Genomic DNA, 12,873 nt, shown 5'->3' with positions numbered 1-12,873 from the left:
TCTCACTATACAGTTTGGACTCTTTGTGATCTGGTGGCCAGCATGGTGTGCCCAGGGTTCTGGGGCCAGCATGGCATGCGGTACTGGGGATCAAATCCGGGTCCTTGTGCTTGCCAGGCAGACGCTTAGATCACTGACCTATCTCCCCTTGCCAGGGAAAATAAAAGAGGGAGAAATGTAGCAGAAGATTCCACAGACAATGCACTTCAGTTTGTTAATTGCCCAGATAATAGCCCCAGTTACAGTTCCTGTGACTTTGTCTCATAGAGACGGCTGGTTACTGTGATGCATGTTGTCAGAACCAATCAAAGATAGCCAAGTACTCTACTTCTGTACCTCCCCTTTATAGACCATAGAATCCTGCTCCCTAAGCCTTTGGGGCCTGACATTTTGGGGGATAATTAATTCCCTGTCAGGGATCATGAATGTAAAATAAATGTTATGTCAAACCCTGGGTGTCACTTCAGTGTTTCTGTTTGCCACTGCAAAGTTGCATGGGAACTAGGCAAATTCATAAGCCCACCATGACAGATAGGTCAGCGATTGTTTTCACTAGAATTCTTTCCAGGCCTGGGGCGATAGCCAGCAGCACAAGCCCTTGCCTGGCAAATGCAAGGTCCTGAGTTCAATCCTTGGCACTGGGGGAAAAAAAAGTAAATCTATATAAAAAAAAGAACTCTTTCCAGGACAAGTCTTTCCAGCAATGGTCTTTCCAGAATTAATGTCTTGATAAATATCCTGAGCTTCCAAGAGCCAGTGGGTGGGTTAAACTGTTCAGAGAGGTGACACAGAGTCTGCCTGTGGAATTGTCCTTTGTTTGGAAGAAGGAGGGTGGAGTATGAGATGGGAGTGAGAGAGGGAGAAGGGACTGAGGAGTTGGCTAAGGATCATGAACTAACTCCAGGAGTGGCTCCTTCTAATGGCTCTTGAAAATCTGCAGCAAAGGATCTAGAATAAGATAAAATAGGAGCCGGGGAGATAGCTCAGTAGAATAAGTGCTTGCCTGGCAAGCGCAAGGGCCTGAGTTCAATCCCTGGTTCCTAAAAAAAAAAAAAAGATAAAATGTCAGGTATAGGGAACTTTCTTATAGGAGCTGATAAAGAAGCTGAGGCACAGGATAGAACAAGACAGGAGGGCCTTGGAAACACAGGCAGGCTAGACAGAGAAAACCATGTGGACATAAATTACAGATTCTCCAGGAGTTGTGGGGTGAGCTCCAAACTTTTGCAAAAGGTGACAGAGTTGGTTTTCCCACAGGTTTAAACTAACATCTAAGAAGTCATGGAGGCAGCCTCAGCATGACCTAAAGTATTACATCATAGCTTTGGCCAGGGTTTAGGGCCAGTTTATCACGGTCCAATGCCATAGCACATGAGCCAAGTCTACTCCAAGAAAATGTGCAGTATTGTACATTAAAGAAACCTTTCCTATGGTCAAAAAAGATTTCTCAAGAATCTATGCAAACAACAGTTGTGGAAAGCATAGGACATGCAATGGAAATAGTTTCATGAAGATGCATGTCGTAAAAGGCACTTGTCTTAACAGGTATAAGCTCTTCAAAAAATCCAAGAAAATTGAACCTTCTAATGATTGTTTCTTACCAGGCTTGAGAAAATGCCTTTATACAAACTCCATGGAAGGATAGAGACAGAGAGCAACTTCTCTGCTGCAACTGAGCTTTGGGAAATTGCAGAATTTTGTACCTCAGGAAAAAAAAAAAAGGAGCAGGGGCGATAGCTCCGAGGTTTAAGTGCGTGCCTGGCAAGCATGAGGACCCTGGTTTGATTCCTGGTATTGTGTGCTGTACCAGCCCTGAAAACCCTGAGCATGCCGTGCTGGCCTCCGAAACCAGGCATGGTAGTGCACGCTTGTAATCCTAGCACTGGGGAGGCCAGTGCAGGAGGAATACCATAAATCTGAGCTGTGTATGAGACCCTGAATCAAATTAAGAAAAGAAAAGAAAAGAAAAGAAAAGAAAAGAAAAGAAAAGAAAAGAAAAGAAAAGAAAAGATCTATAGCCAGGTGTGGTGCCATATACTTGTTTTTTTTTTTTTTTTTTTTTTGGCAGAACTGGGGATTGGACTCAGGCCCTTGCGCTTGCCAGGCAAGTGCTTATTCTACTGAGCCATCTCTCCAGCCCCTGTGCCATATACTTGTAATCCCAGAACTCAGCAGGCAGAGGCAAGAGGTTCCGTCTCTAGTTCGAGGCCAGCCTGGCCTACATAGTGAGTTCAAGTCTAGCCTGAAATACATAGCAAGAACCTGTTTCAGTTTACAAAGGATCTCAACACACTTTCTTGCACTTAATCCTTATAAAACCCTAAAAGACAATATTGTCTCCATTTTCCAGAGCAGTAAGTTGACTTGTTTAAGCTCAGATGCCAGTAAGTGGCAGAGCAAGGTCCTGGATTCAGGTCTTCTGCCTGTAAACCTGAAGCTTTGCCAGCTCTGCCTGGCTGCCTCTTCAATAACAGAAGAGAAGATGCAATCTCTCCTTCTCTACTCCATTCTTTTTTTTTTAAATTTTTATTTATGTGTGTGTGTGTGTGTGTGTGTGTGTGTGTGGCCAGCTCAGCCCACCAGGAGGCGGGGCTGGCTGGCATGTGGTGCTGGGGGATTGAACCGCGGTCCCTCTGTTTTGCTATGCTTGTTCTAAGTAGGTGTTTTAGACCACTGAGCCATCTCACCAGCCCCTCTACTCCATTCTTATAGGGCTTTTCTGAACTCAAGGATTGCTGACAATCACAGGGGTGATGCAGGATAAATAAGAGGGAGAGAGAGAGAGAGAGAGAGAGAGAGAGAGAGAGAGAGAGAGAGAGAGAGAGAGAGATTGCATGTGTGTGTGTGGATATGCATGCATCCGTATATTCACCCCCAAATGCCTGCAAAGTAACTTTTCTAGTGCAAATTTCCTTGCACTGTTTTCCTATTACTTCTAAGAATTAGCCATGGTAGAGTTTCCTCAATTGAAAACCTGGAACACAGAAATGGTCTGATTGGCTTATGTCTAGTTGTCCCCACAAAGCCTCGTGCAGTCAAGGGGTGAGGACCTTTAGAGTTTGTTATTAACTCATGATCCACTGGAATTATGGGTGAGCCAAGGGTGGGATTATGGGGTTTTAGTACTGCTGGGATTATGGGTGTGTGTACAATCCCCAGCGTGGGGCACAGAGCCTGAATGCAACTGAAGAGAGACAGACTTGCTCTCTGCTGCCATTGTTGCTGCTACTCCTCCCATTTGCTCTCTGTTCTTTGCCGCCGCCATGAATGGCTGCCCTCTGCCATGTGCCGCTCTGCCTTGGAGCCAGCTGAGTATGGACTGAAGCCTCCACTAACTGTGAGCTAAATAAACCTTTTCTTCCTTCATTTTGGGTGTTGGGTATTTGTCCCAGCAACAAGAGAAGAGTAGTTGAGACGTGGTCTGATTGGTTTCCTCCTTACATATCAGAAGGAGGGCTATGCGCTTGCCTTCCTCCTTTTCCAGAACCTGAGGAACGGCACACACATACATTTATGAGGGGGCCCCACTAGTGTTAGCAGGGTGTTTAAATGAGTAAACACTGGTGATTATTTACAGATCACTACATGGGAAACTGCTTAAGAAACCACACGCATGCTACACCAAATTCTTCAATCATAGACACGTCTTTTTCTTCATCAGTGTCCAATGCACTAACAAGTCCCAGAACAGTAACCTCTTCATGCTCACCGCAATATGTCTGGGAGTCATCCACCCTCTCAAAGGTTGATTACAAAATCTTTCCATGCTGTACAAAGTATTAAGATTAACATATTTGAGAGAACTGTGTAAATTAAAACTTGTACATTTCACCTCTGAATCAGCCTGTTTCGACAGACCCCAGTGTAATGGAAATGTTTCAGAATGTAGCTTCTCTGTTTGTGTGAATATCTTATTGTTCAGCTTGCCCATTGTTGTCTTCTTTAACTAAATTTTCTTCTCTGGAAACTCTTAGCAGCCCCTGCCCTGCGAACGTGGCAAAAGAAACCAGCTTCTCAGATTAGCATTACCTGGTGGATCCTCACCCACTTTTCCACTTGTGTCTCCCTGGGCTTCCCTACGCCAAATCCCCACCATCCCACTCTCTGACTACCTCTCCCTGCCCGTACTCACCATGATAGCTGGGCCTGGTCCAGCTAGATGGCCTCTCTCTCTTTGCCTATAGAATTCAACTTCTTTTCCATGTTTCATTGAAGGGTCATTCGTGAAACCAATATACACACTATTGTAGACTCCTTATTTAAAAAATTTTTCATATTCATATGTAGCATCTAGCACATTTTGCTTCTTTCTTTCTTTCTTTCTTTCTTTCTTTCTTTCTTTCTTTCTTTCTTTCTTTCTTTCTTTCTTTCTTTCTCTTGTGGTACGGGGGATTGAATTCAGGACCCTGCACTTGCCAAGCAAGCACTTATTCTACTGAGCTATCTCCCTAGCCCAGAAAGCTTCAGATTTTTTTTTTTTTTGTATTTTTTAGGGAAGGGTCTACAGGGTGTTCAGGGTCTCATTACTAGATCGGACTTGTAGTGATCTGCCTGTTTACAGCCTCCCAAGAGCTGGGATTACAGGCATTTGCCACCAGACCCAGTCTCAATTGCCATCTCAGCTTACCCCAGGGGCAGGGCCAGCATGGAAAGCCCAGGGATTGAACCCTTGGCCCCTGTGCCTGCTTGCAGGCTCTTTAATCTGCTGGGCTATTTGGCCAGTCCCACATTTTGCTTTATTTCACAGTGGTTGAGCATTGTTCATTTGCCCGTTTATCCAAAAATGACCTAATGAGCACCAACCATATCTTCATGGCTCCCTTGGTCTTGCCAGGAAGACAGGCTGTACAGAAGGTATGAGGTGAGCACTTAGAGGAAGCGCCACACCCAGGAGGCACGGAACGTAGCTCTGTGTGCATTGGGGGATGCTCAAGGAAATCAGAGCTTTTCCGGCTGGGCAGCCAGTAAACGTGTGGGGCATCAATAATCACGGCTTTTCCCCGTGAGATTCTGACTTCCGACACCTCTTGGGTTAAAGCCATTCCTTCTGGAACTCTTCTGAGGCTTTTTGTAGGTAGAAAAGCTATTGATGAGGTATTTAATTCATTTTTTTATTCCATGTTTGCAGTCCCTGTTTACATTCTCTGTGTGGAGTTGGTCCATGTACATAACTCATCTTAATTTCTTCTTTCACCCCTTTTCCTCTCCTCTCACCACTCCCTCCATCTTGATTCCCTCCCATTTTTTTTCCTCTTTATTTGTTTGGGTTTCTCACATAAGAGAAGTCAAGCAGTATCCGAGCCGATGTGTTTGCTTCTTGCACTTAATATTGTGATCTCAGTGCAGCCACTTTCTTCCAGGTGAGTCATTTATCTTTCTTCATGGCAGAGTAGTGCTCCATTGTGCGGACATGGCACACGATCTTTATCCACTTATCTGCTGATGAGCATAGAAGCTGTTGCCCAGCACCAGCATTATGACTTGGGCCCCTGTAGACAGTGGGTGTGTAGCACTGTACTGTTAGTACAGTTAGAAACAGTGGAGCTGAGGAAGCCGCTACCTTCCATCCATTTATTTATTTGTTTTAAAATTTACTGTATTTATTTATTTGGTAAAAGTCTAAAGATTTATGCAGTCTGAAGAGAAATCTAAGTGTACTTATTTATTTGGTACAAGGTCTTACTATGGAGCTCAGACTCGTAGTGATCCTCCTGCCTCAGCCTCCCCAGTGCTGGGATTATAGGTGTGCACTACCATGCCTGGTCTCGGTGCCCTGCAGGGAGTGCCCGGGGTTCTGGGGCTGGCGTTGCATGTGGTACCAGGGATTCAACCAGGGTCCTTGCTCTTGCCAGGCAGGCGCTTAGGCTGCTGAGCTATCTCCCTAGCCAATCTGTTTATGTTTTTATTTTTGAGACAAAGTCTTGCTATGCAATTCAGGCTGGCCTTGAACTCGTGGCTGTCCTCCTGCATCAGCCCCTTGGGTGCTGGGATTACAGGTGTGCCACCACATATCCGATTACTTTTAAATAGCACCCTAGTGCCATACCTCCGCCCACTGTCCTACAGAGGTAGAAAATCACGTAACAGTAACTCCGGAGAGTTCCGCTGCTCATGAGGGAGCACAGGCCTGTTACATCCCAAGGCCTGAACTTAGTCCCCTTCACCGGACTCAAACCTCTGAGAGGGTTCCTAAGTGCGTTCTCCACATCACATATGTCATTAAGATCCAAGTGAGGGGCAGGGGAGATAGCTCAACAGTCTAAGCGCCTACCTGGCAAGATCAAGGCCCTGGGTTTGATCCCTGGTACAGCATGCTGTGCGGCTGTGCCAGCACCGAAACTGGGCATGGTGGCACACACCTGTAATCCCAGCACTGTGGAGGCTGAGACAGGAGGATCACTACGAGTCCCAGCTGCATAGTGAGACCCTGTACCAAATACATAAATAAAAAGTTTTTTAAAAATAAAAGAAAAAAGAAAAAGAAAAAAAAAGAAAAAAAGATCCAAGTGAATTCTGGGATGAACATGCGTGTTGGGAGTCGCTGCAGTGACTCACACCCTGCCACTCATTCCTGCCAGTCTCACCTAGGGACTGTGGGGAAGCAGTTGGCTGAGCCACAAACCCTCTGAATTCCGAAAGCCTGATTTACTGGGGCTGTCCCTGCAGCTGCGTGCTGTTTGCTGGGTGCTATCCTTTCACTCGCCTGTCACCCCGGCACCACTTTTTGTCGATGCCGGATCCTTTGTTGGCACAGATTTGCGCTGAGCACAGCTTCCCATGATCTCCATAAATGAATCTGCTTCTCACTTGCTGTTTGTGCTGCACACTTGCAATTCTGTGCTCGTCATACACAGGAGCCTGGAATCTATCTGCTAAGTTCATTATGCAGGAACGCTGCTATGCCTTCTTCCTCTTTTGGGGCCAGTGGGTGCACTGTCTCTAGCACGACAGTCTGTCAAGTGCAGACCTTTCTAAAATAAAACATAAGATGTGCCTGATGGAGGCTTTTTTTAAAAAAAATGTATTTGGTACAGGGCCTCACTGTGCAGCTGAGACTCATAATGATCCTCCTGTCTCAGCCTCCCCAGTGCTAGAATTACAGGTGTGCACCACCACACTGTGTCTCAATGGCTGGCTCAGCACATTCAGGGTCGGGCTGGCGCGGCATGTGGTGCTGGGGATCAAACCCCAGTCCCTGCACTTGCCTAAGCAGGTGCTTAATCTGCTGAGCTATCTTGCCGGCCCTGGGGGCCTATGTTGAGTGCGTAACATATACATGAATCTAGTCCTTAATGATAGGTTTCAGCCCAAGTATAAATTACTGAATTATTATGGTGGTCATCTAACAGGGCTGAATCCCCACAACAACAGCTTATGTTCCTAGTGGCCACTGCCTCCTTCTACCTCACCCTAGTCCTGGATACCTTTCCCATGCACACAAGGGAGACCCCACTCAGCTCCTTGAACACAACTGACGCTGCCCCTTGAATTCTGCCCTTAGCAAAAGTCCATGAAAGCGTTGGCTTTCTTTTGTCTCAGGTCAGAGGATCCTCCATCTCCCTCAGATTCTCTCCATGTTTTCAAAGTCAATTAAGGTCTCTTTTATCTTTCCTGTCTCTTTGTACTGCTAAAAAAAATCTAACGCTTAAAATTCATAGCCCTTTTATCATTATCTGCAGCCTTAAAGAGTTAAGAATGCAGCCGTGTTTTGGTAATTTGCTGGAAACTGGATGATGAGATTTATGCTGATTAAACCCACCGCTAAGGTTCTTTTGAGTAGGGTTAGATTTATGGCTCCCAACCATCAGGACAGTAAGTGCCTTGCAAAAATCACCTCTAAAATAAGTGATGAAATGCCCATTAGCACAGTCAGGTAGATTTTATCTTGGGCTACACAGCAGGTGAATTTATTAAGTCACTACTATGTTAATTTTCATGACATGTTTTCTTTACTCGTTACTCTGAGAAAAGTGGTCGGGCTTTTGTATTTTCCTGTTGCAGGAAATGGCAGAATTGCTCAAAGACAGCATCCCCTCTGGGACTTGGAAAAGAGTCTTCACATTCCCCTTTCTTGAGGAGATTAGGTTTGTTCAGCACAAAAAGCGGTGGCAAGGTAGGAGTGGGCGGGTAGTTCCAGTGGAAAAATGTCCCCACTTGCTAGCAGCTGTCTCAGAGGAGCACGACCTCAGAGCAGCATCCAGCAGGATACCTCTCAGGATGCAGCCCTAGGTGTGGGGTTTCCCTACCTCTGAAAAGACCCCACGGTCCAGGAAACAACATGCCCAGCAGAAAAAGCATAGACTTGGTCACTAAGTCACTTAGAGGATCTTCCTGAATTGTCTAGCCAGCACAAACCATCCAGGGGCTGGAGCAGAGAGGGAGGAAGCCCTCATAAGTAAAGAGCTTAAATTCTATACCACCTATCCCTGAAAAATGGCAGTTTAGAGTCGAACTTCATTTGATTTAGAAAGTAAGTGTGATAGCATAGAATTTAATCAAATGTAACTAGTCATGTGAAAGTAAAATATCGAGTTGGAAATGGTCTCCTTTAAGCCTGGGGAGTATCTGTGAAAAGCCCTTCCATTGCTTTTCCCATTGTGGCTTTTATCCCTTTGTAAAACCCGCATGCCAGATTATAATCCACATACTTGTAAGTATCACCATCTGGGTCGAAAAAGTATCAAATGGGGCTAAGCAGTGTCCAGGAGGGTCTTCGGGGTTCACAGTTAGACAAAGTAAGTAGAGGGAAAAGGAAAATGAGAAGAAAAGATGAAAAAGAAGGAAAAGGAAGGAGGCAAGAAGGGGCTAACTACCTAGAGCAACGATCACCCTGTGATTACGGAAATAGATGCACTGTTATGCACTCGCGCCAAGCCAAAGGCTGACGCAATCGGACTCTGCCTCTCAAGACTTTAGGATGGCAAGAGAAAGAGATACACAGATGTGCAGAGAAAAACAGAGGTGTTGATTCCTTCAGCTTCTCCATCTGGGGACCAGTCAAAGAGTCCAGCTGTCCTTCCTGCCCTGGGTTCTGTGAACCACCTCATGTCCTGTCCAAATCCCCTTTTCTACTTACGCAAATCTGGCTTGGATTTCTGCTAATTGCAACCAAAATAATCTACACGGAGATGCTCCCCAAAGCCGCATGATGAAGTCCAGACTCCCAAGCCCAGTAGGAAAGCCCTTCCCAAGCGGGGGCCTGCTTACTCTCCATCTTTCCTGTCAGCACCCTCGACTCCATTTCAGCCAAAGTGAAGTACTCTTCTGGTCTCTCTACTCTCTAGTCCGGGTACAGATCTGTCTTCTGTGTGGTGCCACTTGGCAGTTGTCCTGCTTACTTCGTCAGTGGAGGTGTATCATTTCCTCCCAGAAACCTCCTTTAGAGGCTTCTTCTCTTTACTGTCACAGAATTGCCTCTTTATTCTGCTTACATATGACATAATGGTCACCTGTTGGCTTTTAGTCCCCCCTGGACGGTGAGCTCTGGGACAGAAGGAGGAGTCCTGGTCACCTGTTGTTATATGTGGGTATCTAAAATACCCTGGTGCTTGGCTGCACCCAGTAAATACTTGCTGGATGAATGAATGCCATGCCTTCCTTGCCACCGGTTATCTACACCAGCTGCAGACACTGCTGAAGAGGAAAAATGAAAATGAGTTTGGCCTCAAGCTATGGACTATGATTCTTCCCAGGGCAAGAATCAGTTACTCCCACGATTTGGGAATATCCTGTTACCTTCATTGCATCTCCTTTCTTCTTTATTTAATGATTTGCCAGTTTCTAATTAAAGAAGAGACTTCAGGCATTTATTGATTTAAATAGGTTGCATCGCAAGGAAGGTTTTGAGACTAAAACTAGAATTTAGCATATCAGAAATTCAATCCATCTGAGCTCTCTCAGAAATGTTTGCCCTTGGGTTGTTTTGCACAGACTTTCACAGTCACTGAAAACTGTTGTCATGGTAATCATGGAACCTTTCATGATTTTTGCTCAGGAGTTAATGAAGATACTAGAAATAAGCCAAAGGAATTCACACTTGGGTATGCATTTGTGTCCGTATTAACCCAATCATTGTTTGGATCACACATCTGCCCCAGGGTGGGTCCTCTTGGCTAGTGGTGCTGGTAGGAATAAACAACTGATTCCTTTTCAGTATTTCATTTTAGGAGGCTATGGATGACTGCCCTTTTGGTCTCATTTCAGCAGGAAATCCTACATGCAATGTTTAAAGGAGTAGAAAAAAAGAGCAGTTGTATGAAACAAATCTCTTTTATTACCAGTTATCAATGTTGCCGATTTCAAGGCACTTCACACCTATAAAGTTTCAGTTTTGGAACATGGAACGCAGAACATTGACTATATCTAAAGCTTTCGTTTTAGGGTCCTTTATAAAATTAAAAAAAAATTTTATTTATTTAGTACGGGGTCTCTTGGACTCATAGTGATCCTCCCATCTGAGGCTCCCCAGCCCTGGGATTACAGCTGTGTGCCACGACACCAGGTTTCAGGGGCCAGCTCAGCGTGTGCACCCCGTGTTCTGAGGCTGACATGGCATGCAGTACCGGGGATCATACCTGGGTCCTTGCGCTTGCCAGGCAGGCACTTAGACCGCCGAGCTATCTCCCGGGGCCTATGGTCCTTTATAAGCTGACACATTTTGTTGGAAACTTCCATTAAGCCTACAAATACAGATCTAAATATCCCAGAGCACTCACCACATGTGAGATTCTGAGATTTCCCTTTTGTGTTCTGTCCTGCTGGTGACATCCCAGTGTCTGCTGGTCTCTCCTTTCTTAGTAACAGAACGCCTCATTTTTAGTGAAGGGTGTGGGTGTTTGAAATCAAGATGTTTCCCACTCCTCCTTACTGCTGCCCAGTGGTATGTAAGTAGAAGGGTTCATTTACTTTTCTTAATTTTCTGTAGGAGGGGGATTTGCGTGTGGGTTCTTCATCCCTTTGTTACTGACTGGAATGATGGATAGTGGGCTGAGAGCCATGCGGATAATGACAGAATTGCAAGACAGAAGTCTGAGTCCCTGAGGATTGTGGAGTGTCCATGAGATCATACACAGACTATGTTGACAGAAAAGAGAAAAGAGACTGTTAGGGGACAATTATTTTGTATTTCTATCATCTACACCTAATCAGTGTGTCACTCCTTCCATCCACTGACAGTAAAGGCTCATGTAAAATTTATTTTCTGATACCAGGGCTTGCTGGAAGATGGGTGAAATTGCCAGACCTTTGCATTAGCCAGATTGGGATTGAAAAAACACAAATTTTTCTAGTCCAGAAGAGCCACAACCTTTTTACTCTAAGTCAGAACTTTTACCTCAAATGCTTTTTGAAATGAGGTAGATGATGAATAAGACCGATCACCGTTTAGTCTAGGTGTAACACAAGCAAGACAGAGGAAAAAACCCAAACCAAACCAAAGCAAAATCTCCCCAATAGTCTCTAAAATGAATGGGCACCCAGAGTAAGTGTGCACCACAGTGTGTAGGGGTGTGTGTGTGTGTGTGTGTGAGAGAGAGAGAGAGAGAGAGAGAGAGAGAGAGAGAGATAGATATGGCTGAATGGACAGGTAATAAGCGTTAGGAGTGGTTGTCAGGAAAGTAAATACTCTAGGAGAACAGTATTAGGGAGCTAGGGGAAGACGAGGTGTGGGAGAGCTTCTGGCTACCCTGCGCCAGTAGGACCTGCCGGTCCCAGCCCAGGTGCAGCGTGGGTGAGACCCTCTTCCATCCCCTTGGGACGCCCCCCACCACTCCACAGCACCCTCCCCCTGCCTGCCTAGTAGGAATTTCTGCCACGTTCTGGGGACCCCCCAGATCCAGTCCTAGCCCAGGCTCGGTGACTGTGTGGGAGAGCTGCCTCTCCCCATTATTTCACCTTGTCCCCTCCAGACTCAGCTCAGGCCTGGCATACAGGCCTGAGGTGAAATCCTGCAGCCGCAATCCCTGCAGAGAGAGAGTAGGGGACATAACCACCAGCTAGTCCAGGAGCAGAACATCTTGCCAGAGGGGCACAACAGGTTCACGCCCAAGGGCAGCAGCAGAAAGGAGCTGAGCACAGCAGCCAGACCCAAGCCAGGCACAGCTGGATAAATCCAAACTTTGTAGATCTGCACCTGAACTTCAGTAGGTGCTAAGGTTATACTGCACCAAAGCTCTACAACAAAGATCAGAAGACAGTGCTACACAAAATGACAACGAGAAGGAGCAAAATGCAATCTCAGATGCCAAGCTCACCCATAACAAATGCAGAGGACAATAACACAGAACAAATTGGGAATCACACAGCTGAAATCAATGAATCAACAGCTTCTGAAATAAGGGGAAGACGAATCACAGGTGTTCCGGCTTAGACCTAGAATGACTTTCCCAGTGGGAGACACAAGCCTGATACCAATGAGGAATTGTGATTTTACTTACTGAACTTGGGCCTTTTACTCTTCTTTGCCATTTCTTTATTTGAATATATTCCAGTTACCAGCAGAACTGCACAAAGAAAATAAAAATTGAAAAATGTAATCAGTATTATTTCACTCAAATGTTGCTCTCTCAAATTCTCACCGATGGAACTTATTTTCCTACACATTAGGATTGGGAGGCTGAGATGCACGGCTGCAGAGCGCAGGGTGGAAGGTTCTTTCAACATTACCTCTTGGATACTTTTCCTTTGCGTTGCCTCCTTTACATCTCACCATATGGGTCTTACCATCTCTGTTTTATGGGGAGGATGTAGGCCTGGGGAGCTGGACTGATTTTGCTCAGAGCCAGGAACAAAGATGGGCACCCAGAGTAAGTGTGTACCACAGTGTGTACTTGTGTGTGTGTGTGTGAGAGAGAGAGAGAGAGAGAGAGAGAGAGA

General features: G+C 45.6%; 1 protein-coding gene across 2 annotated transcripts in view; it reads right to left on the bottom strand.

The window, feature by feature from the left end:
• Vit (vitrin) overlaps window positions 1-12,873 on the bottom strand; it is a 150,400-nt gene that overhangs the window by 68,812 nt on the left and 68,715 nt on the right. For both annotated transcript variants that reach the window (XM_023711281.1, XM_023711282.1), the window contains exon 3: window positions 12,435-12,500. In XM_023711281.1, the coding sequence (XP_023567049.1) occupies window positions 12,435-12,500 (66 nt within the window). The remainder of the gene's footprint in view (window positions 1-12,434; window positions 12,501-12,873) is intronic.

Source organism: Octodon degus, unplaced genomic scaffold (genome assembly GCF_000260255.1).
Source record: "Octodon degus isolate 3935 unplaced genomic scaffold, OctDeg1.0 scaffold00020, whole genome shotgun sequence".
Lineage (NCBI taxonomy): Eukaryota > Metazoa > Chordata > Mammalia > Rodentia > Octodontidae > Octodon > Octodon degus.
Note: the sequence above shows the minus strand (reverse complement) of the source record. Positions and strands in the feature narration are given on the sequence as shown.